This window comes from Ostrinia nubilalis, chromosome 17, assembly GCF_963855985.1.
Source record: "Ostrinia nubilalis chromosome 17, ilOstNubi1.1, whole genome shotgun sequence".
NCBI classification, from domain to species: Eukaryota; Metazoa; Arthropoda; class Insecta; order Lepidoptera; family Crambidae; genus Ostrinia; species Ostrinia nubilalis.
This window is the reverse complement of record NC_087104.1, coordinates 9749763-9776326: the sequence shown is the minus strand read 5'-3', so window position 1 is coordinate 9776326 and position 26564 is coordinate 9749763. Positions and strand designations below refer to the sequence as shown.

At 40.8% G+C, this 26564-nt stretch overlaps 1 protein-coding gene across 1 annotated transcript in view; it reads left to right on the top strand.

The window, feature by feature from the left end:
- The first annotated feature begins 3408 nt into the window (after positions 1-3408).
- Positions 3409-26564, top strand: part of LOC135080038 (GPI ethanolamine phosphate transferase 2) — a 26861-nt gene continuing 3705 nt past the window's right edge. The window contains exons 1-10 of the mRNA XM_063974709.1: positions 3409-3952; positions 4628-4814; positions 7770-7979; positions 8610-8813; positions 13043-13176; positions 18625-18821; positions 19495-19685; positions 20085-20665; positions 21063-21175; positions 21449-22059. Of these exons, the coding sequence (XP_063830779.1) occupies positions 3795-3952; positions 4628-4814; positions 7770-7979; positions 8610-8813; positions 13043-13176; positions 18625-18821; positions 19495-19685; positions 20085-20665; positions 21063-21175; positions 21449-22059 (2586 nt within the window). The 5' untranslated portion in view covers positions 3409-3794. The remainder of the gene's footprint in view (positions 3953-4627; positions 4815-7769; positions 7980-8609; positions 8814-13042; positions 13177-18624; positions 18822-19494; positions 19686-20084; positions 20666-21062; positions 21176-21448; positions 22060-26564) is intronic.

The following is a 26564-nucleotide window of genomic DNA, read 5'->3' as shown; positions in this document are numbered from 1 at the left end:
GGTGACGAATCTTTAACATAGGACAAAATTCCTTTTAATTCACAGAGAGTAAAGGGCTCATTCAAAGATCCAGAATTACTATGGAGGAAAGTGTTCATGGATGGGTTTGTAAATGCGGCACATAATGGTACAGAAGGAGGGGCTAGTTTATCTAAAAATTGGTCTATTACAGTATCATCCATGTTATAAGGTTGAGGTTCTTTAAATATAGATCTGTATCTACGGACATTGGACCAAATTACTGATGGGGAAACATCCGGAGATATTGATGAACAGAAGGACTGCCAGCCTTCCCACTTTTTTTTCTTGAGCAATTTCCGGGTGGCACTCATTACTTCCATCAAATATTCAAAGTTCTCAACAGTAGATTCAGACCTATAGTACCTCTCTGCCTCTTTCCGATTTTTGACAGCTGTCAAACAATCTTGGTCCCACCAGGGAGGAGAAGGGATTTTATTTGAATTATGGTTTTTAGTGGCAAACATTTCATCAGCTGTTTTAATTAGCAATTGAGAGATTGCTTCCGCGCACTCTGAATGATTACTACTAAAGACATTAGGTAACGAGGGGATCTGGCGTTGAACTTCCTGTTGGAATGCATACCAATTTGCATCAGCTAACCTATACTTCATACGAGGTGGGCGCCTTTCGGATGTTTTACCTACTTCATTAGGAAATGTAATTACAACAGGAAAGTGATCACTTCCGAATGACGAGCTTAATGTTGTCCAGGTTAAAGAAGAAGCTAAATTGGGTGTGCAAATAGATAAGTCTGGTATACTAATACCTTCGTTAGGTAAAGTCCGTCGCGTAGGCTCACCGGTATTTAATAAACATAAATTTAAATGATCCAATATATCTAAAGTTCTAGAGCCATAGAAGTTTGATCTAGAGCTGCCCCAGGACTGGTGCTGGGCATTGAGGTCTCCCATAATTAAAACTGGTTTTGGGATATTAACTAATAAATTCTCCACTTCATCAAATATTGCTGAGGAAGGATGAGGAATATAAAGGGACACAAATGAAATATTACATAAATACTAACTGCTATAATTGAGAAATCACTATTATGCTGGGGGATGGGTATGTGGGTGAAGGAAACAGATCTATTTAGGTACAAGGATAGCTACACCGCCGTAGCCATTACTTCGGTCTTCTCTTATACAAGAGAAGCCAGGTACTCTAAAATGTACATGAGGTTGTAGCCATGTCTCTTGAAGAGACACAGCAAATGGTTTAAACTTGTTAATTAAATAAAAAAGTTCACTTTTCTTACTACTAATGCTGCGGCAGTTCCACTGCAACACTAGGAAGCTTTGATCCATTTTGAGAATTACTTTGTATACTATTGTTAGGTATGGCAACGTTGGACGGTAAAGAAACTAAATTTGACTTAGATAATGATGTTATTAATGCAATGATTAAATCTTTAATAGGTATGTTAAAAAGGGAATTAGGGTCATTGTTATTTAGGGCACATCCATTTTCAGGCTGAGGAGCATTATAATCCTTCACTAACTCACTATGGGCTACACGATCATAGCCCTTTCCATGTTTAGGTGGGGCTTTCGGTTTTAAGTAAACTGTTTTATTATATGACCTGTTGCTATTGTTAGGTAAGTCAGAGTTATATCCAATTGATGGAGATGGCGGAGGAGATGATATTAGGACACTTGCATATGACTTAGTAATGGGTGGATGTAACTTCAAGGCTTCACCATACGACAGACAATTTTTAGCCATAGTTTCCTTAATTACCTTTTGCCTATCAAATTCTGGACATTTCCTATCTGTAGCACAGTGAGAACCGGAGCAAAGGCAGCAAATACTTTCTTCTACAGTAGGTACATCTATCTCCTGAGTGTCCCTGACCACATCTAAAGCATCTGGGAGTAGATCGGCACTGGCTTTTGACATGACCGTATCTACAACAATTGAAACATTGAATTGTTGGAAATATATACAAATTTACTGGTAATGAGTTATAGCAAAGAAACACGCGCTTAGGTAAGACCTGGCCATCAAAGGTCAGGACAACAGTCTCAGTAGGGACAAATTCAGTTTTACCATTACTTGTTACTTTCCTTTTAAACCGTCTGACCTTTAAAATATCACCACAACCTATGGGAACTGATATACTAGTTTTAACCTCATCATCAGTCCAATCAGTTGGCACTCCTCTAACCACTCCCATACGGGTCACATTAGCTGCTGGTATAAATGCTTTGTAATTATATTGTTTTAACAATGCACTTGAGACAAAACTGTTTGCATCCTCAAAATTTGAAAAAGAAATTACAATACGGTTTCTACCAATTTTTTTCAAACTGCCATTAACTATATTTCTAAACTTGTTCTTTTTCAAAAATTGGCCAAATGAAATCGGGTGAATGTTAGATGGACGCTCATTTGATGGGTCTTGATCTTTAAGCACATGAATTAAGTAAGGGGCTGCATCAGAAGCTTCGTAGCGAGATCTGCCTACAAAAGTCGGTACACGAGGATTTGGGCTTTCAGTGGAGTTCATTGGAATGGGTTCCGACATGGGAGAGTTTGGAACTACAAATTTATCAGGCGGATTAATAAAGATATTAGGCTGGTTACTTTCCGTTTCACATAAACAACTGTTAATTTCATTCGATGAATTTGACCTATGTTTCCTCTTTTTGTTGCAATGTTTACAATACTTGCGGTTTATAGAACGTTTCCGAGTAGAGCTAGATTGACCAGCATCCGAACAATCAGTGTCTCTTTGAGATCCTTCGGTTTCAGAACCTTGTGAGATGGTTACAAAATTAGATACCTGGGGGACGCTGGTCCCGCCAGGATCGTCGGACTCATCCATGAAACTTTATAAAATTGAAAAACTTACCAATGTACAGGAATTTTTACACTAATTATATTAAATATATACAAATAATTAATATACACACTATTTTACAACTGATCCTATACAATATATTATAAAATTAATGAAATTTCAAAAAGAGCAAAAAAAGGACGACCGAACAAACCGACGTTTCCCGCGCTTTTCTAGTACAAGCTTTTGCTTAGTTTGGGACTAGAAGCGCAGTGTAAAATGTCCAAGGATATTTATTTATTTGGCGCCATAGCTTGGCGATAGAAGACTCTTTGATACAGGTGGGCGGCAAAAAAGCCGCCCAATGATGTACAGTAAGAACATAATATATTTTCTGTATTGAAAATAAAGAAAGCATTTTGTATGTATTTTTATTGATTGGATATTGTCTTCTATACAAAACCGTGACGCTGAAAAGGTTAAATTATTTGTGACCAAAATGAGAAGGTAACTAAACGCAAAAATCACGTACTAACTAAACGCAAAACTTTGACATTTTTGACATTGATTGATGACGTCATGCAATTTTGCAAATCGCAAATGTCAAATCTCATTCGGCAATGGTGCATGGTTGGTGTTTGTTTAGTTTTATATTTCTATTTCCCGAAATGTATAATTCTGTATTGCTGTGTAATTCTCACCTTTCTTGTGATTAACAATTTTAGATATTACATGGCAGTGTAAGAAATTTGTAAGTTCTACGCACCGAGTGACCGAGTTAGACATTATCGATCGAGTGTTTGCTAAAATAACCGGCGATTATCATCAAATAATCATTCAGACTGCTGCTTGAAATCCTTGAATTGGTGTTGCACAATGTGGTATCGACCGGAGGGAAGACTGGCTACTTGCTGAAGGCTATTAAATAGGCGTTCTTCAATCGAACGCAGTCCTATCGTATTTTTTCTAAGCTAGAAAAACTCCGAGGACAATCATGTTGGGGTGGCACAAACATAGATGGATCGCCTTATGCCTACTTTTTTTGGCACTGGGATCACATCTACTATTCCTGTATGGATTTTTCCCGCTAAAATACCACTCAGGAAAGCTGGCCCATATGGATGATTTGCCCAACTTCATTCATGAAGTCAGGTTAGTAAAAAGGTTTTATAGTTAACTTATAAAATAAAAAATATACTGTCTGACCCATTATGCATCTTATTAATGAAAATCTCAATAATTTGTAATTCTAAACACCTTTGTTTAATATTATGGATTGATAAAAGAACAAACTTTGAAATAATTTTTATTTCTTATAGATATATGTAGCATTTGTCGGCCGTTTGGTGTAGTGGTTCAGAACGGACTACTATGCCGAGAGGTCCCGGGTTCGATTCCCGGCCTGGCAGAAATTGAAATGATGAATTTTAATTTCTGTGACGGGTCTGGGTGTTACTATGTATTTAAAAAAAAAAAAAGTATATAAATAGTATATCCGTTAATCTAGCACCCATAACACAAGCATATTAATTGCTTACTTTGGGGCTAGATGGCGCTGTGTGAGATTGTCCAAAGATATTTATTTATTTATTTATTTATATTATTTGCTTTTAGACAACATACTTGGCAGTTTATTGAGTGTAATCAATCATACTCAAGTCAAATTAAGTAGCGAATAAATTTTATATCAGGCAATTAATTAATTTTTATTGTTATAATTTCATGGATGAATGATTTGATTTCCTAATAGAGTTTTATAACTTGTATAATGCTGTTGAGTAATTAGTGAGTGTATAGTTTAATAAATTGGCCTTTTACGTTTTATAGTATTGACGGTCAAGAAGTTTACAACCCCGGTGAGCATACTGTGGTGCTGATGGTGATAGACAGCCTCCGTTATGACTTCGTTACAGAGGAATACATGCCATATACTGCACAACTGTTGAAGAACAAGTCTGCTTGCATTTATGTGTCTATCGCTGAACCACCTACGGTCACTATGCCACGGATTAAGGTAAATAATACAGTTTTTAGCATGCAAAGAACTTGAGATTTCTCTCTATTTTAATCCAGATAAAGTTAATGACAAAACCCCCATTGAAAAGTATGAGATTGGTTTGGAAGGTGCTGGCTTCAGAAACAGACACTGCTTTGGAAATTTAAGGATTTTTCACACATAAATACTTTTTCCATTCTTTACTGTATAGACATTACATGCTAAAACCTAATGATGATTAATGTTTATGTGCAATAACTGTGAATCTGTTTTTGCAATCTACTGCCTTTTGTTAGATTTCGCATTCATTAATCAGGCAATATTACTTTTTAATAGTAACTTTAACTTCTTTTATCAATACATATTAAAGCACTCAATGGACAGCTTTTTTCTGTTTTCAATTACAGTACCAAAGAAATTTAGATATTCACTTTTGATACACCGTTCCAATAAAATTAATATGATTCAAACACTTACAATATCCTTGTTGTGTACAGTCACCGGAGAGGAAAATCCTAAGGGCACAGTGGAGACGCACCATAAACTTCTGGCGGAAAATATTCGCAAGTGTCACTTTTTGTATTTTTACACTTACGCTTGTACTTGGTAATGGGCTAAAGAAAAAACCAATTGGGTAGTTGACACTACTAACAAATAATTCCAAAATACAATATTAAAATGACGTCTTAGTACTAAAGATTGAGTACTGACTCTTTAAAAGTTAAAGTATGATTTTTAGTACTTTTTAGCCTTGGCAAAAAAGTGACTTAGCTTTTAAAAAATTGACAATAGACTAGGTGGTGTCAAGTACCCAGTTATTATTAATATTGTGTTTAAAATGTAAGGATGATGGCACATCAGGGTAAACGCTGTATTAGTTATCACTTCTTTTTTATGTAATTGAAATAAGAGATATTTTTGGACAAAATGTATAGTCTGATGTGCTGCTGACATGTTAATTCATATTTTAGTTTTTTCTTTGGTATTGTGCTTGAAAATATCTATGTATAATGTGTGTTTTGCTTGCGCATTTTAATAGAATAATCTGTCTTATTTGTTATAATAATGAATGACTGATGGAAATTGAGAGATAAACGCGCCAATGTTCAAAAGAAGAGGCCCATGACGTCAAGGCGTGCTAAAAAGTGTAGCATTTTATGACGTCACGCGAAAGTTGAACGCATCATAACTTCGTATTACTTATTTGATTGACAAACATTTTTTGATAATGTAATTGACGGTCCAAAAGTTTTTCTAGGAAACTAGCCTAATCTGAGCCTAGCGGAGTTACTATGCGGATAGTTATCGGTGACTTGTTAACCAACATTTATAGCTAGAGATTAGATTACTGATTTCAATGATACTGGCTAGATTGTGTAGCAGAATTGCTACTTATGTCAGTGGGTCTATTCCCCATGACGATAACAATAATATTGGGTATAGCTCTCTCTTTTATTCGCGTCGGCAAATTAGAATATCTGAGTGAGAGGATAGAACCGAAGATATCGATATTGATTTGCGAAATAAGACTTTATAGTAACGTGGGAGGGAAGAGGGTGCACGCATGCGTAAACATTGCACATTAGGTATGCGCTTCGGTAGAGCGCAATAATACTGAGGAAACGGATTGTAACCGCCTCGCATACTACATAATAATAAACAATGTTGTTGATTTTGAGCATTTAACTTATTGTTGTAATCGGCGTTACGACTATTAATTTCAATGAGTTTAGGGTTTATTTAACACTTGAGGACTCGCGCCTTAATTTGTAACATTCATACTCGCTACCGGGTGCGCTGGACCCAGTATATAAAATCCTATATATTTTTCAAAAACTCCTAATAAAATTTAAAACTACTTTATTAGAAGGATAATATGATATAAACAAAGACAAAATAATAAACCAAGTAGTCATATTTATTGCCTTTTTCCAAAATAACAACTTATTAAAAAAATTGAAGGTTTTTTGGCAAAATGAAGGTTATTTTTGAAAATTTCTGTAATTAATTATTTAAAAAATACCTTGTTTATTTTCGTAAACTACAATGATTTGTCGACTTATACCAATTGACAATTAATGAGAAATTACTATAAAACATTAAAAAATTCACTTTGTTTACCGGGTCCAGTGGACTCAAAAACACATTTTTCGTCTGTAGCAATCACATGCAGTGGGCTATTTGACGATTATGACCGCTATTAGCTGTGCTACAATGTCGTGGAAAGGTACTTAGAGCGACAACATCGCAAACGTCAAACTTTAAAAGTTATTACACAAAAATTGAAGTACTGGGTCCGTTAGACCCATTAGCGAGTCCTTAAGTGTTAACAAGCTGTTTTATGTAGTTCATTCATGCATAACGCAATGTGTTGTCTTACTTAGGTGGAAGATAAGTAGTTCTCTAACTACTCAAGTGCTTTATTTGCCACGCTTAATAAATACTCATAACTGAAAAAACTATCGCCAAAATGCATGCATGCTTACTGCCGTTCTAATCATTAATTTGCCTGCTTGTGTTGTTTTATAGTTGTGTAATTAAATTCTGTATTAACACAATTGAAGATGTGAATTTTGAGGGTATCTCTTGAATATTTCGTCATTTGTCTAATGAAATTATTATGGTTTATTTGGTAGATTATTACCCTCTTTTTCATAAAACCATTTTAGTTATTTATTATTTTCAAATGTTAATTCACTATGGACTATGGTCATTATAGGACATTTCTTAGCCCAAAGGTCTAATGACAGAGAATTCCTTTAGCCTTTACTACCACAACAATATATGTGATTTCAATATATTTCATTACTGAAAGTTCAAGTTTTATCCACAACGAAGTTATAGGGGATCGAAAATTACCTGAACTGTTTCAAAAAAAGCACGGTACGGCCGTGCTGCCTTTCTGCTTGACTTGGCGATTGCATTGCCGTGCCCCAGATAGATGTATTTCTACAACTGTCAATTGTCCCACAGGCCATGATGACAGGCAGCGTTTCAACGTTCGCTGACGTGGCTCTCAACTTCGGAGCGCCCGCGGTCCGTGGGGACAGCGTGTTGCGAGTCGCTGCCTCTAGGGGCCGCCGCTCCATCATGTACGGCGATGACACGTGGTTGAGGCTGTTCCCTGGTCTGTGGTCGGAGTCTGACGGGACCACTTCGTTCTACGTCACGGATTATACTGAAGTGAGTTTCTATGTCGTCATCATTTCTCATCATTATCAGGTCATTTAGTCTCCACTGCAGGAACACGACCCACTCCAATGAGGGCTATCGTTTTTATATTTAACAGTTGTCACCCCTGGCGATTGACAGGACCTTACTCTACAGTGGCGCCATCTTGATGAGTGCAAATGCTATAGTCCCCCTACCACTTTAGCGCTTACCAGTTGGTGCCACTGTCTTCGCTACTAGCAAGTGACAGGACCTTACTCTACAGTGGCGCTAACTAGCGCTAAAACGATAGCCCTCATTTACCAGAGGCAAATGGAGGATTTGACCTACATTTCCCACGCTGGCCAAACGGGTTGGGGAAGATTTCTCATAAGTTAACGCTATGTAAGATTTGACTGACGATGCTAGAGGTTTACCTCTTAGTGCTGCCTTTAGAAGAGAGCAGAAGCATTAAGTGATTTGTATAAGCCCTTCTCATTTTCAAATAAATTAAATATTACACTTTTTTACGAGTATGTAAATTATCTTTCAACATTGCCCGCAAAAACTAATTTTTGTCTGATTTTTGACTACACTTAAATGTCTCCAGGAATAAATCAGCCAAGTGTTATTAATAAATGATAGTCATCATCAATATTTCAGGTGGACAACAACGTCACCAGGCACTTAGACAAGGTTCTCACCCCAGACGAGAAGAACAAGCCAACGTTCGACTTCCTGGTCCTCCACTACCTAGGTCTAGACCACATTGGCCACCTGCAAGGCGCCCGTAGCCCGCAGATAAAGCCCAAACTGCTGGAAATGGATGAGGTGGTGAAGAAAATTTTTACTGCTATGGAGAAATGGGTGAGTGAAACTTGAATGTGTTTGTTCCGCGTGGATATGATAGGAAAGTACAGTATTTATTTATTTATTTATTTCCACACACATTATCACTATCTTTACAGGTACTTAAAACCTAATGCGATAGCATAACTTAATCTAGGTAGGCTTAATAATAACTTAAAAACTAACCATACAGTATCTATTTACATTTTATAACTAATAATACCCAAAGCCGTCCTTGTGAATTCACTCAGAGAACATGCAAACACGTCCACTTGTTCCGCTATCAAGTTAATAGTGCGCAAGGCGCGCGTGAGCGGCGCCTCGGCCAGCAGGTTGGTCCGCGCGCGCGGGAGCGCCAGCAGCCGCGGCGCGCGCCGCCGCTCCGCGTACCGGGCCGGCACACTGAATCGCACATGTCGAAACAGCTCCGCGTTATGCACCCTCCCCCTCAACATTTTGTGGATATAACACACCAACGCGAAGTCTCTCCTGACCCTCAGCTCGCTATACCCAACCATTCCCAGAACAAATAAATTAGGGTATTTCAGCGGATAAAATGGATAGACCCCATACAGCTTCAAGTACAGATACCTAATGAACTTGTTCTGAACCCGTTCCAACATGAGCTTATATTTCGTTTCGTGAGGTGCCCAGATAACCGCATTACACTCCAGCTGACTTCTGACTAAGGCGTTATATAAAGCACAAATCGCGGTGATGTTCGAGAACCCATGCGCTCTGCGCAGTATAAAGCCCATGCTGCGATATGCTTTCTTGCATATACTGTTTATATGTTCACTAAACGAAAGATTGGAAGTCAGCTGCACGCCTAGATCTCTAACCTCTACGACCCTTTGCATAGTTACACCTCCAACCTCATAGTTATGTACTACAAGATTACGCGCCCGTGATAATGTTATAACTGCACATTTGGATGTGTTGAACTGTAGTCGATTGCCCTCACTCCAAGCCACCACCCTGTCGATGTCCCCCTGCAACCTTTCGCAGTCCCCTGGTCTTTCGACGGGCAGATACAACTTGAGGTCGTCCGCAAACAATAAGCATTTGGCCTCCGTTACGACGCTTGGCAAATCGTTAATCATGATCAAAAACTCCAAAGGTCCAAGATTGCTGCCCTGGCTCACCCCCGATCTTGTGAAATACGGCTCCGAGACATACCCGGCGTATTCCACGTACTGCTGTCTACCTCCCATGTAACTGGCAAACAGTCGCAAAAGGTGCGGGGTGAAGCCGACACCCGCTAATTTTTTAAGGAGTATGTCATTGTCGACTAGGTCGAAAGCTTTTTTGAAGTCAAAATAAGCGGCATCTACCTGCACCCCACTATCAACTGCTGGCACTATGTCCGCCATATAAGCGAGAAGGTTGGAAGTGGTGCTGCGCGCCGCTCGGAAACCATGCTGTGCGTCCGTCAGCTGCGAGCTCACCTGCGCGTATACGCTCTTATGTATGGCCGACTCCAACACCTTCGCCGGCGTGGATAGCACAGCCACGGGCCTGTACCCCTCCACACTACTCGACACTCGCCCCTTCGGAACCGGGACCACTCGTGTCACCTTCCATCGTTCTGGGAACACCGCGGATCCTAAACATAAGTTAAATATATGTAGTAGGGGCGCGGCCAACACTGCTCGACAGTCCCGGAACACGAAGGGGGGAATGCCGTCCGGCCCCGAGGAAGTCTTCGGTTTGAGTCGGCGCAGCGCGTCCACCACCTCTTCGAACTCGAGACGGTCGAGGTGCACACGTGCGGCCGCGTTGCCGCCGCCCGCCTGCACCAAGCACGCACTCACATCCAGCTGTGGCTTTTCTGTGCTATATACCGACTGAAAATACCTAGCGAATTCCCTGGCGCAATTTTCTGCACTTAAGACTGACCCATCCTTCACGATACACCGCGGACTTCTACTAACTCTTGTGTCTTTTATGTAATTCCAAAAGGCTTTAGGTTCCTTCAATACGCGATTTTGGACCCGGTGATTATATTGTTTACGAGCCAGTTTTAACATGTTTTTAACATTAGCCCTACACCCCGAAAAAGCCCGGTAGTCCTCATCCAACCTACTCGACTTGTACTTTTTGTGAAGCGCTGCCTTTACCTTAATATTGTGAATAATGTCACCAGTGTACCAGGCCGGATATGTAAACTTTGACGAATCCTTGTTTTGTTTTTTCTGCGGGACACAATTCCTAACTATTGAGTTGATTGTACCGTAGAAATAATCTAAGCTCGCCTCTAAATCTAAATTAATCATGGGAGTCCAATCTATACCTGCAATAGCCGAATATAACACCGGAAAATCGGCCTTATGAAAGTTCCAACGCGCCGGAGTGCACTGCTTGTCGGCGCCGGGGCCGCTGCGCGGGGGCCGGTCGGCGGCCGAGCCCGGCGCGGGCCGCCGCGCAAGCTGCGCGCGCACGCAGAGCTAGGGATGTTCCGATACCACCTAAGTATCGATACCTACTCATTTCGATAATACTCAAATCTTTTTTCGATACTACTTAAATAAGTACTCCTAAAGTATCGATACTTACTGATATCGATACTTTTTGGAACTTTTATTTTGTTTTATTATTTTGAGGGTGCTATCAATGAACGTTGAAGGACAATAATTTAAACAAAATTGAGAAGAAAACAACTATTTATTTATCGGTTTATGCCATGATAACATTGGAATAAACCGATGAATTTGATGATTACAATTAATAAAATTACTTGTAAATAGTGACTTAACACTTTCACAATGGCGGAATGGCGAGATGATTTGCGGGCGGGTGCGGGTGTCTCCTTCTCTCGCTTTCGGCTCGGGCTCTAGTAACTCGGTAACCGATTAAAGCTGATTAGCTGACTGTTTTTACTCTTTCAGTTCTGTATGATGCGTTCTCGGTTTTTTTTATTGTTTTCGGTTGTTTTGCTGATTCGATTCGATACCAAGTATTTTTGTTTCGATACCGATTATGTATCGCAAAATTGATTCGATACAATAAATACTTGGTATCGAATCAAAAGTATCGAGTACCTACTCGTATTTATTAGTATCGGAATATCCCTACGCAGAGCGCCGGGTGCCACTGGTCGAGGCGCACGAGCGGCGTAGCCGCGCTCACGCACACGTTCTCGTCGTCCCACTTACTCAAAACTAAATCCAAACAACGGCCCATATGATTTTTTGCTCTGACTTGGTTGCTCTGAGTGAATCCACAATACGTCAAAAAATATTCAAAATAATTATTCACAGCCACAGAACCTGAATACAAATTAAAATCACCTAAAACTAATACTGCACTATAATTATTACAATACTGTTCTATGATCCCAAACATTCTCATATAATCAGCTTCAGTACTATTTGGCGGAATATAAATTACACAACATAAAAACATAAATCTTTGTCTTAAATAAACAGTTGCACTGACTAGTTCGAACACCTGATCGTCCAAGATGACGTCACCGGGTATCGCCGCCCGTCTAAGTTCAAAACGCGGTGTGGCCACTAAACACGCGCCTCCTTGCTTCCGACCGTCCGCGCGATCACATCGTATTATAGTGTATCCGGGGGGTACTAGTTCGGCATCTTTAATTGAGTCATTGCATCCAGTTTCCGTGATGGCAAACAAATCTGCTTCCGATAGTAACACCCCCTCGAAAAAGTCGTCTAATTTGGTACGAAGTCCCCTCACATTTTGATAATAAATCTCGACATTAGATGATTAAAATAAATAGAATAAAAAATAAATAATAGAATTAAAATAAAAGAAATAGATTAAAATAAACCACCAATCAATTATGGTTTAAGATCTTTATTTCTCATAAGAATTACAGCGCACTTACTTGAGATAAGTAACAATAGCTTTGGATAGGCGCGATGTGCTTTTTATGAGTTGGCAACACGCGATTCTCTGAAAATTTTTGTATGGCAATGTAATATTATTGATTTATGAGCTCAATTAACTAATTTAAAATCAATTTTATTTGATTGAAAACTAAAACTAATAAGACTTTGTAATATTGTCCTTTGCAAAGGGTAGGGTAGGCAGGCAGCTGTTGTTAGTTTTGTGTACTATGACCGTAAATTGAAAAATGTATTCAATTTATTAAATTTTTCAGGGCTCAGGTAAGTGTGTTTTTTAAGAAGCTGGATTCTTCTAGTCTTAGAATTATTGGTTTCAACTACCATGTTATTGATTGGCGGTGTCAAGTACCCAACTTTATTACGTTCTTCCAGGATCGCCACGGAGTCTTGTTCATATGCGGTGACCATGGTATGCGAGATGCAGGCGGCCACGGCGGCGCCTCGCCCGCTGAAGTTCTAGTGCCGCTGGTTGTAGCCAAGAGCGCCGACTTCCAGTGCCCGCACGCGTGAGTAGACCTTATTTGTATAGGCATTAGGTCGAGAATAAATCAAGTGCCCGCAACCGTGAGTGATGTTGAATCTTATTAGAATAGACATTAGGTCGAGAATAGACTGGACGGCCACGGCGGCGCCTCGCCCGCTGAAGTACTAGTGCCGCTGGTTGTAGCCAAGAGCGCCGACTTCCAGTGCCCGCACGCGTGAGTAGACCTTATTTGTATAGGCATTAGGTCGAGAATAAATCAAGTGCCCGCAACCGTGAGTGATGTTGAATCTTATTAGAATAGACATTAGGTCGAGAATAGACTGGACGGCCACGGCGGCGCCTCGCCCGCTGAAGTACTAGTGCCGCTGGTTGTAGCCAAGAGCGCCGACTTCCAGTGCCCGCACGCGTGAGTAGACCTTATTTGTATAGGCATTAGGTCGAGAATAGAGTGGACGGCCACGGCGGCGCCTCGCCCGCTGAAGTACTGGTGCCATTAGTGGTAGCCAAGAGCGCCGACTTCCAGTGCCCGCACGCGTGAGTAGACCTTATCAGTATGGGCACTAGGTTGAGAATAGACCACGCATGCGGGACCTCGCCCGCTGAAGTTCTGGTGCGATTGGTGGTAGTGAAGAGCGCAGACTTCCATTGGCCGCACGCGTAAGTGATGTTGGACTTTATTAATATAGGCGTTAGGGTGAGAATAGACCACGCATGCGCTAGGTACTGGTGTCGCACTGTCGCTGGTAGTGGCCAAGAGCGCAGACTTCCAGTGCCCGCACGCGTGAATAGACCTTATTAGTATAGGCATTAGGTCGAGAATAGACCACGCACGCGCTAGATACTGGTGTCGCAATGTCGCTGGTAGTAGCCAAGAGTGCCAACTTCCAGTGCCCGCACGCGTGAGTAGACCTTATTAGTATGAGCATTAGGTTGAGAATAGACCATGGTATGCGAGATGCAGGCGGCCACGGCGGCGCCTCGCCCGCTGAAGTACTAGTGCCGCTGGTTGTAGCCAAGAGCGCCGACTTCCAGTGCCCGCACGCGTGAGTTCCTATAGATTTATTGTAAAGGCATAAAGTCGGAAATCGATTGGCGGTAGTAATTTTGTAGGTCTTCTGACTTCCACCATCGGTAGCAAGCAGCAGATGTATGTACGACTATGTATTTTTAATTTATTCTTAACAGACCCTAAAAGATTGCGCTGATTCCGAATATTAGCTTTGATATCCATCTGTTGCGGCTTATACTGGCCCATAGAAAAACGGTATTTTCTTTGAAGAATCGCTTCTTATTTATCTTCACTCTCTAATCCAGGTTAGGTCCAAGTCCCACGGTGGCACAAGTGGACCTGGCGAGATACGAGGCAACATCTGTACCTACCTACCCTATCATTGTCTCTTCTCTGTGCCTCTCTCTCGTTACTGGCCAGTCTCCCATTGCTGACGTATTCCACGTAGGGCACCTGTGTCAAAAGCAGTGGTGGGATCTATCTTTTTTTCTTTGAAAGATGGTTTTGACTTTGCAGGATTCAGTAGTAAATATAGCCACTCCTTTTTTCTCAGGCTGGGTCCAGGACCCACGGTGGATCAGGTAGACCTGGCACCCACCATCGCTTGGCTTCTCAACGCATCTTTCCTTGTCTTTTTCTCCCTCCATCTCTCTCGTTACAGGTCGGTTCCATATTGCTGACATACTTCAAGCATAACACCTGTAAGCTCCGTGCTGATTCTGAATAGGATCGCTTCTTTTTTTCTTAATTTTCTCTCTCCCTCATTCTTGCACTGGCCGGTCTTCATTGCTTTAGGTATTCCAGGATTTTCAAGTAGAGTGCCTGTGATTGAATAAGGTTCATCTCTTGCTGTCTATGGCCCATAAAAAACGGTTATATTTTTTGAGACTCGCTCTTATTATCTTCATTTTCTTTCTTAGGCTGGGCCCAGGACCCACGGTGGCTCAAGTGGACCTGGCGCCCACCATTGCTTGGCTTCTTAACGCGCCGGTGCCGGGTGACAGCGCAGGCCGCGTATTGCCAGCACTTTTACCGCGGGACACCCGTCAACACCTGTACCTTCTGCACACGGTGGCCGCTCATACATTTAGAGATCGCGATGATTTCGAATAATGTCGCATCTTTCTTTGTCTTTTTCTCTCTCCATCTCTCTCGTTACAGGCAGGATCCATGTTGATGACGAATAATATCGCACCTTTGTTGCTAACATGTTCTTCCTTACTCGTATTGGCTTGTGTCCCATTCCTGACATATTCCGCGTAGAGCGCCACCTCCCGTGAAGTCATCTGTTGCGGTCTATAGAAAAGACTGTCCTATCTTTGGAGAATCGCTTCTTATTACATTATTTAAAGTATCTAGTAGCTCACACAACCACCTTATTCCTCCTACAGACTTGGTCCGGGCCCTACCGTAGCTCAAGTGGACCTGGCGCCCACCATCGCTTGGCTTCTCAACGCGCCGGTGCCGGGCGACAGCGCAGGCCGAGTTTTGCCAGCGCTTTTGCCGCGGGACACCCGTCAACACCTGTACCTACTGCACACGGTGGCAGCTCATAACTTTTGAGATCGCGATGATTTCGAATAATGTCGCATCTTTCATTGTCTTTTTCTCTCCATCTCTCTCGTTATAAGCAGGTTCCATATTGATGACGTATTTCATGTAGAGCTGCGAGCTCCGTGCTGATTCCGAATAGTATCGCACCTTTGTTGCTAACATGTTCTTCCTTACTCGTATTGGCTTGTGTCCCATTCCTGACATATTCCGCGTAGAGCGCCACCTCCCGTGAAGTTATCTGTTGCGGTCTATAGAAAAGACGGTCCTATCTTTGGAGAATCGCTTCTTATTACATTATTTAAAGTATCTAGTAGCTCAGTAGCTCACACAACCACCTTATTCCTCCTACAGACTTGGTCCGGGCCCTACCGTAGCTCAAGTGGAAATTTTCTTTCTCAGGCTGGGCCCAGGTCCCACAGTAGCTCAAGTGGACCTGGCGCCCACCATCGCTTGGCTTCTCAACGCTCCGGTGCCGGGTGACAGCGCAGGCCGAGTTTTGCCAGCACTTTTACCGCGGGACACCCGTCAACATTTGTACCTACTTCATACGGTGGCCGCTCATACATTTAGAGATCGCGATGATTTCGAATAATGTCGCATCTTTCTTTGTCTTTTTCTCTCTCCATCTCTCGTTATTGGCAGGTTCCATATTACTGACATACTTCAAGCATAGCACCTGTAAGGTCCGTGCTGATTCCGAATAGGATCGCTTCTTTTTTTTCTTAATTTTCTCCCTCCCTCATACTTGCACTACTAGCCGGTCTTCATTGCTGTAGGTATTCCAGGATTTTCAAGTAGAGTGCCTGTGATCGAATAAGGTTCATCTCTTGCTGTCTATAGCCCATAAAAACGGTTATATTATTTTGAGACTCGCTCTTATTTTCTTCATTTTCTTTCTTAGGCTGGGCCCAGGCCCCACAGTAGCTCAAGTGGACCTGGCGCCCACCATCGCTTGGCTTCTCAACGCGCCGGTGCCGGGCGACAGCGCAGGCCGCGTATTACCGGCACTTTTACCGCGGGACACCCGTCAACATTTGTACCTACTTCATACGGTGGCCGCTCATACATTTAGAGATCGCGATGATTTCGAATAATGTCGCATCTTTCTTTGTCTTTTTCTCTCTCCATCTCTCGTTATTGGCAGGTTCCATATTGCTGACATACTTCAAGCATAGCACCTGTAAGGTCCGTGCTGATTCCGAATAGGATCGCTTCTTTTTTTCCTAATTTTCTCCCTCCCTCATTCTTGCACTGGCCGGTCTTCATTGCTGTAGGTATTCCAGGATTTTCAAGTAGAGTGCCTGTGATTGAATAAGGTTCATCTCTTGCTGTCTATGGCCCATAAAAACGGTTATATTTTTTGAGGCTCGCTCTTATTTTTTTTCATTTTCTTTCTTAGGCTGGGCCCAGGACCTACCGTAGCTCAAGTGGACCTGGCGCCCACCATCGCTTGGCTTCTCAACGCTCCGGTGCCGGGCGACAGCGCAGGCCGCGTATTGCCAGCACTTTTACCGCGGGACACCCGTCAACAATTGTACCTACTTCATACGGTGGCCGCTCATACATTTAGAGATCGCGATGATTTCGAATAATGTCGCATCTTTCTTTGTCTTTTTCTCTCTCCATCTTTCTCGTTACAGGCAGGATCCATGTTGATGACGAATAATATCGCACCTTTGTTGCTAACATGTTCTCCCTTTCTCGTACTGGCTCGTGTCCCATTCCTGACATATTCTGCGTAGAGCGCCACCTCCCGTGAAGTCATCTGTTGCGGTCTATAGAAAAGACTGTCCTATCTTTGGAGAATCGCTTCTTATTACTTTATTTAAAGTATCTAGTAGCTCACACAACCACCTTATTCCTCCTACAGACTTGGTCCAGGCCCTACCGTAGCTCAAGTGGACCTGGCGCCCACCATCGCTTGGCTTCTCAACGCTCCGGTACCGGGCGACAGCGCAGGCCGAGTTTTGCCAGCACTTTTACCGCGGGACACCCGTCAACATTTGTACCTACTGCACACGATGGCAATACATACCTTTAGAGATCGCGATGATTTCGAATAATGTCGCATCTTTCTTTGTCTTTTTCTCTCTCCATCTCTCGATATTGGCAGGTTCCATATTGCTGACATACTTCAAGCATAGCACCTGTAAGGTCCGTGCTGATTCCGAATAGGATCGTTTATTTTTTTCTTAATTTTCTCCCTCCCTCATTCTTGCACTGGCCGGTCTTCATTGCTGTAGGTATTCCAGGATTTTCAAGTAGAGTGCCTGTGATTGAATAAGGTTCATTTCTTGCTGTCTATAGCCCATAAAAAACGGTTATATTTTTTGAGACTCGCTCTTATTATCTTCATTTTCTTTCTTAGGCTGGGCCCAGGACCCACGGTGGCTCAAGTGGACTTGGCGCCCACCATCGCTTGGCTTCTCAACGCTCCCGTGCCGGGTGAAAGCGCAGGCCGCGTATTACCAGCACTTTTACCGCGGGACACCCGTCAACATTTGTACCTACTGCACACGGTGGCCGCTCATACCTTTAGAGATCGCGACGCAACTTTCTTTGTCTTTTTCTCTCCATCTCTCTCGTTATAGGCAGGTTCCATATTGATGACGTATTTCATGTAGAGCTGCGAGCTCCGTGCGAATAGTATCGCACCTTTGTTGCTAACATGTTCTTCCTTACTCGTATTGGCTTGTGTCCCATTCCTGACATATTCCGCGTAGAGCGCCACCTCCCGTGAAGTTATCTGTTGCGGTCTATAGAAAAGACGGTCCTATCTTTGGAGAATCGCTTCTTATTACATTATTTAAAGTATCTAGTAGCTCAGTAGCTCACACAACCACCTTATTGCTCCTACAGACTTGGCCCAGGCCCTACCGTAGCTCAAGTGGAAATTTTCTTTCTCAGGCTGGGCCCAGGTCCCACAGTAGCTCAAGTGGACCTGGCGCCCACCATCGCTTGGCTTCTCAACGCGCCGGTGCCGGGCGACAGCGCAGGCCGAGTTTTGCCAGCACTTTTACCGCGGGACACCCGTCAACATTTGTACCTACTTCATACGGTGGCCGCTCATAACGCTAAGCAACCTGACTTGCCTAAGGATACAGGTAATACCACAGTACCACAAAATAATAATATGTACTACATAAAGTTTTCTTCGTGAAGGTATTTAAGAAAAGTCTACTCAATTTCGTCGATAATAGGGTGTAATTTAGCTTCTCTTAGAGAAGAGCACCCTTTCGTTTACTTACATACGTCAGTGATCGGTACTGTGCCGTTGCGATAGAGCTAAGCTACAATAATGAGTGCTATCGTTTTTATACTTAACAGTTGGCACCCCTGGCGATTGACAGGACCTTACTCTACAGTGGCGCCATCTTGATGAGTGCAAATGCGATAGTCCTCCTACCACTTTAGCGCTCACCAGTTGGTGCCACTGTCTTCGCTACTAGCAAGTGACAGGACCTTACTCTACAGTGGCGCTAACTGGTGAGCGCTAAAACGATAGCCCTCATTAATGTAGCTTGCCCACTGCCCACATAATGATGTGATTGTTATTCTAACAGCAGGTCATTTAAAGGGCACTCAAACTGAATTTATATCCTTAAGTAAACCACAGCTTAAAAAAATATCTAACTATGGCCCTAAAACAGTTAGTTTTAAGCTGTAAAATTCCACTAGTACATAGCTAACAAAAAAATAAAAAACAACAGAGTTCGCAGTAAAGTTAAGCATCATCGGGGTATCAACGTTTTAACTTTTTAATTTTTTTCTTCGTAGAATTCTACAGGCAATTCCAGCGCGCCGAGAAACAGTTCGCTCAATTCTTGGCCACCGGCCAGCAAAGCGCTGCCAAGATCGCCAAGGAGTTCTACGACGAGTCCTTGGCAGAGATGGCCAAGCACCTCACTGAGACCACCGTGGAGTTCGACTTGTTCGCACTAGGTGTAGCCTGCTTACTTCTGTATGTGGTAAGTAATTAATCCAAGTTTAATGTGTAAGGTTAAATATTGAAACAGAAACATATAAACCATTTTTGAAAGATCAACATCCTTTCCTATCAGGATTTTATTACATCTTAGTCAACAGCATATCAGCTTTATAATATTTTAAACTTTTATGTGGCATTTTCTATAAAAATCCCGTAGCAGTGATAATTTATAGCATATCAGCTTATACATTATCGTTAATTACAAATAGCAGCTGTTACAAATACCTGTTGGTATCACAAACTTTAAATCAAAAATGTGTGTCTGATTTGCTGTCGACATTCTTTATTACCATACAGTTGTTACATTGATGCCTACTATTGCCTGTACTCTTCTTAAATTAGAGAACTTAGAAACCTTATTACATTTCTTTCTACACAGATCTCGGCGACTCTTCTCGGCGTGTCCCTCTACTCTCTGCAGCCAGCTGAGCCCAAGATCAGCGGTATCTACTGCTACAAGCCTTCCAAAATCGGCGTGGCCCTCGCATTCTTGGTCCTGGCAGCAATGAGCCTATTCATGCTCACCGCGTCTTGCTTCATCTCAGAGACCAAGAGCCGGATATGTTCCTTCGAGCCCTGGTGGACCGTCGCCTTCGTCCTCATAGGCCTGGTCTTCGCACTAGTATACGTCATCGCCAAATCCACTATAGAATACACTACCGATGCGTCAGTACTGAAAGAACTCAATGTCATAGACTACCTTCTGATCGGCGGATCCATGTTCGTCGCTTGGTCGTTCCTTGGAACCAGTTTTATTGAAGAGGAGCATATGACGTGGTACTATCTTTGGAATACGCTAATGCTGTTTATGCTGGTCAGATCTATCACGGGCCTGTTGATGTATGTTGGACAAGTGTGGACGGGCGCTTCCGCAGTGCGGGATAAGCCTGAGTTGCTGAAGAAGATGATCGGCACTGTCCATATGCTGCCTAAGTGGATTATGCTGCTTGCGCTGCATAGGTGAGGCTACTAAAAAACTTAGACCTTCTTCAATAAGGACTTACGCCCCAATTCACAAAAAATACTACGAGGTCTCACAGTGCGGGTGGACGCACAGGGTAACATACGAACCAATCACAGAGCTCTGTCCAAAGCTGTGCGTTCGATTTGCTGCTTCTCTTAAGCAAGCATCGTTTGTGAATACGAGCGTAAGTATTTTCTCTCTACAGTTGGCGCCATTGGCGAACAAGGTCATGTCACTTGTTAGAGGCGCCAACTAATGAGCGCAAATACGAGAGCCCTCATTTTATAAGCAAATAACAATGTATAACCATGTCTTTTCAAGAACACATTTTGCTAATAATATCTTGGATTCCTTGTCTTTGTGAGGTCTATTTTATTATTTTTATTCTTGCAGATATCTTAGAACGTTGAACCAAACCGGCGACCGCTGGTTGTTCCTACCCGACACCGCTGATTGGCTGAATGAACCTGAAAATTGGCGTTTACTGCAGGCACAAATGCTCATAGGTTCGTATACAAATGCTAACTTTACAATTCATAAAAATAAAAAGATTTCACCGCAAAAACGTAGCGTGGGCAGGCCTACTAGGTGGACCGACGATCTGGTAAAGGTCGCGGGAAGAGCCTGGATGCGGGCAGCGCAGGACCGTTCATTGTGGAAAACCTTGGGGGAGGCCTTTGTCCAGCAGTGGACGTCATTTGGCTGAAACGAACGAACGAACCGCAAACACACTTGAAATTGAATAACCGAGTTGACTTCTATATAATGTTTGTCTATAGGTACCCTGGCAACATTAGTACTATGCATCAGGAACCTTAAATACACGAACAATATCTGCTACATCCATGCTGTGCTCTCCGTATTATCGACGCTATGCATCCTCGCCTACCGGGTCACCACGCAGTCTCTATACTGCCCCTTCTCAGACGTCGAGACGTGGGACCCTGTTATAATCGTAAACGTGTTTTGGGGGTTAATCACAGCACAATTCGTCTTCGAAATCCTGACCTACGTGGGTATATTCAGGAACTGCGGCAAAAAAATCAAGAGCAACAACACGTTCGAATACAACAAACCTAAAGCGAAGACGGAAGACTATATCTACCAACCGTTGATCGAAGAGCCGTGGAATCTGAGCGAAGTGAAACTCAACCTGGTCCGTTCTGTGTCCCATTTGATGTTGAACAACATGATGTTGGTGATAGCTTTGCTGATGAGGCCCCACAATGTGATCCTGATCCCTAGCATTCACATAACGTGTGAGCTGACGGCGAAGTACTTGGACCACAAGTTACTGGATGCTAAAAGTTGCAGGCATATGGAGGCGGTCGATGTCATCACTCAAACGTTCGTGCATCTGTGGATCGGCAGCGTTTTCTTCTTCTATCAGGCGAGTAAATCTGCAGAAATATGTACTCATGTTGTTATATGATACCTTTTAAATGAAGTTATTACAATAGAAGTCTTGATATGCTGGGAATTAACAGTTCGATTTTTATGAAAAGAATCTAGAATACAATCTAGCTATCGTTTAGGAGGCACTAGCATTCCCTTTTGATATTTTTAGGGTTCCGTACCTCAAAAGGAAAAAACGGAACCCTTATAGGATCACTTTGTTGTCCGTCCGTCCGTCTGTCAAGACCCTTTATCTCAAGAACGCGTGAACGTATCAAGCTGAAATTCACATGAAATACTCAGGTCTATTGTCCCTTTAAGCTGTGAAAATATCAAACTTCTAAGCCAAGCCAATCAAAAGATACAGCCGATTATGTCGATATTTTCAACAAATTTTCGACACTCGCAAAGGAATCAAAACCTACAGGATACTTCCCGTAAACTCAGAATCTTGAAATTTGGCATAAAGCATTGTCATATAATGCAAATATAGGAAAAATTGCGAAAATTACATTTTTTTAGTTATATAATATAATAAAAATATTTTAATAAAATGAAACTTACTACCTTATTTCTCACGAACGAATAAAGGTATCAAATTGAAATTTATACCAAATACCTAGATCTATTGTCCCTTTAAGAAGTAAAAAAATCAAACTTCTAAGTTAACGCGATCAAAAGATACAGCAGTTTATACCGACACCTTAGACGAATTTCCGTCACACGCTAGGGAATCAAAACCTACAAGGTACTTCCTGTGAACTCAGAATCTTGAAATTCGGCACGAAGCAACGTTATATAGTACAGATAAAGGAAAAATTGCGAAAATGATAAATTTGAAGTTATATAAAATTTAAAATATTATTTTTGCTTACATGACATAAAATATTTTTTTAATAATTATAAACTTACTACCTACCCTTTTTCACATGAACGCGTAGAGATATTAAGGCGATTACATGGCCGAACGACCTTGAGCATTAGAGCGAGACAACGCGCCACCCGCCGCGCGCCCGCGCTTCTGCCTGATACCAAAGTGCGCTCAGAATACAGATGCGAAGCGCTGTCAATTCTAACATAACTGCCTACGGGAATGTTGACTCGATTTTAATTTACGCAGATCGAAAAAAATTGCGATGCTTATTTTGTGTTTCAAAACAGAGTTAAAAAAAAGAAAATAAATCATTATACAGAATAATAATAATTATCGTCAGCATATTTTCAAACTGAAACAAATTTCCAAAATTATCACTTCACGGAATTTATTGCAACAATATCTATTTTAACGGTAAATAATTTACGGTTAAAATAGATATTGTTGCAATAAATCCCTTGAAGTGATAATTTTAGAGTAAAAAAAAATGCAACATATGTAGTTTAAAATATTAAGAAACAAAATTGAAATAAATGATTATATTTCAATTAGACATTATTATACTTTAATTAGTACCATAACTATGAAAAATAAACAGTTATTTCCTCCTGTAAAGTTTGCAAAAAGGGACATACCTAAGCAGTTTGAAAGTTAGGCTGACGATATTCGTGATCATCTTTGAATATAAATATTTTTGATCATCGAATACAATTTAAGACTTTACTTTCTCCGTTATTATTTTTTGGTAAAATCGAGAGAAAAATAAGATTTTAGATTTTTGCGTTCCATTTCAACTAAAATAGATAAACACGGATTGAGCGACATTTTTATATGAGTTACATGTCAAGTACGAATACGAATACTGTGTGTCGAGGTAACACCACTACAATGTAACATTATGACAATATGAGGGTAGTTTAAAATATTTAAGCCCACCCGAACGGACAATTCCGCCAGCTGCCAGTCTGCTTGTGATCACGGCTGCATCATAGGCAGCCGAAAAATCAAGCCACATACAAAAACAGACTTCTTTTTCTATGCGGTTATTATTTTTGATTTGATTTTGAAATAAATCATATAAAAAAGCTATGAAAAACAGTATATCAGAAAAGATGGAGATGTTTGAAGAAACTTTTGATGGATATTTTTTTATATTATTTTCACATTTTCATCACTAAACTTTGAATTTTTGTCGAAATCCAATATCTAATTACTACAAGTGATATTTAGTTATTATCGTTGGAAAGAAGAGATAATTAGATGTTTTTAATGATCTTAAAAACACATTTCATTTTTTAATCAATTTCAAGTTAAATTTTTTATCGTGTTTTATACTTTTGTTAAACTTTGGCTGCTCGTAATTAGCTATTCAATCATTATCTGGATATAAAATGTTTTTATTAGAGTAAAGACATATTGGATCTTCATACCAAATAAAAAAAAATCGGTTGAAAACGCGACAAAAAAAGAAGCAGATTTAGGTCAAATTTCGAAAAAAAAACATAATTATAAAAATATCAATCAAAAAAGTAGCTCATTTAGGGTCAAATGGGCGAACCTTTATTCAAAATGACCTAACATACGAAGTTTGTCTAACGTTCTACCAAACACCTGTAGGTATATTTTATATATTATTATCAGGGATCGAAATAGGTGGTACCTATCAATTTACCTAACCCTATTCGCGACGAGATGATTGAGCTGGATGAATCGAAAATTCCCTGGGAAAAATTCCGATTTTTTGTGGAGACCAATGAGATAAAGAAAACTCAAACCAACCAAAACCAATATACCAAACGGGGTACCCTGTAGATTAATATCAATCGAAACGCAAAATGCACAAAAGTGATGTGATAGTTTCCAAGAAATTAATAACATACGGTTTTGTTAATTACAGAATTTAAATAATCCTTTGTAGGTATTTTTTGTTGTCTTGTGATTTCCTATACCTAAGTGCGTTGTTTTATTATTATTACCTACTAATACATAATAAAAAAAAATACCTATGTATATCTCGAAGTATATAATAAATCTAGAAAAAATTGATAATTAGCATCTTGTATACCTATGTATTTAAATTATCTTAAACATTTTATAATAACCTATACATGTTTAAAATGACGTAGTAAGTAGCTACTTAGATCACTTTCATTCAGCCGCCGAACTACTATGAGTACCGAGTGTACCATCTGCGCTACAAATTCTTTATAGAAAAACAAAGAAGCGGAGCGTGCCGATGTGCGACACAGCCTCCCCGTGCGAACGCTAGTGAAAGACTGAGCTCCCGCATTCGCGCGGCCCGCGTGTGGAAATTACAGGGTATTTTGAATGTATGACACGTAATACATTATTTTTGAAAAAAAATGAACAACAATTTTTTAGATAATTAAATTTTCTATCATTTGGTGAAAGAATCATTAAAATCGCTTCAGCCGTTTAGGAGTAGTAGGAAATTTCTTTGGTGAAATTAGAAGAAAGTTAAGAATTTTTTCTACCAAAACTAATAGTTGTAACAAAAAAAACGAACAACAATTTTTTAGTTTAAGATATTATACATCTCACACATATTTTTTTTTCTTGTTTGGATCATCCATTTAGGAGGAGTAGGGATTCAAAGAGAGGTCTATTTTGCAGTTTTGCCTCACCTATCGCCTTAAAGTTGAAATTCATATCAAACACTTCTTAAATCTAATTGCCTCTAAACTGTGAGAAATTCTAAATCAACGCAAAAATTCAAAACGCTGAGGTAGGTACCTACCTATAATGCAAATATAGGAAAAATAAATAAATAAAAAATAATCATACCGCATATTTTTTTTTTATAAAACTCAGGACTTTGACGTAATTTTGGTTTAAGTGAAATGAATGGTGTCCATTGGCATAGCTACAGGTTTTACCTTAGAATACTTGTTTTATATTTGTAGATAGTTACCCTGCCTAAAAAAACCCTAGCTACGCCAAAGCTAGCGTTATTTGATAAGGATCAGATATAAACACAAAATAATCTTGCGTGCATACCAATGTTATTTATACCATTTTGCAAGGGGAAAGGGGTTTGTGGTTAGCCCTGACTACTTAAGGACAGGAAAAAATCAAATGATACCGCGAGCTAACTACGAACAGCGCCATCTATTGACAACCGTGCGAACTACGTAGTGTCGTTGCTCGGTGATAGGTGTTGCTGATTGCAGCTCATTGTTACAATACTTTTTATTAAAATCGGATTTTATTCCGGAGGTTTTACAATTTCTTACTACTTTCGCAAATCATTACAAATGAAGAAAGGAATTTACGGTGTGGTACCCTCAATGTACAATTAGATTTCGAGCGATACCACTTTTGGGCATTCTCCTTTTAAGTAGTTACTTTCCCCATTGTAATGTTATGAATTTCATTTTGCAATAAAAATACCATAGTTATGACTCGATTGTCGTAATGAACGAACTTTGTAAACCTTGCAGGTTTGTACGGAACCCTCGGTGCGCGAGTCCGACTCGCACTTGGCCGGTTTTTTAATATGTATATGCCGGTAGTTGTTAACTAAATCTTGAGGTCATCGACCTATCAGACAAGAGTCCGCTACATTAGCAGAAACGTAGTCTACACTCGAGACGATATTATATCCA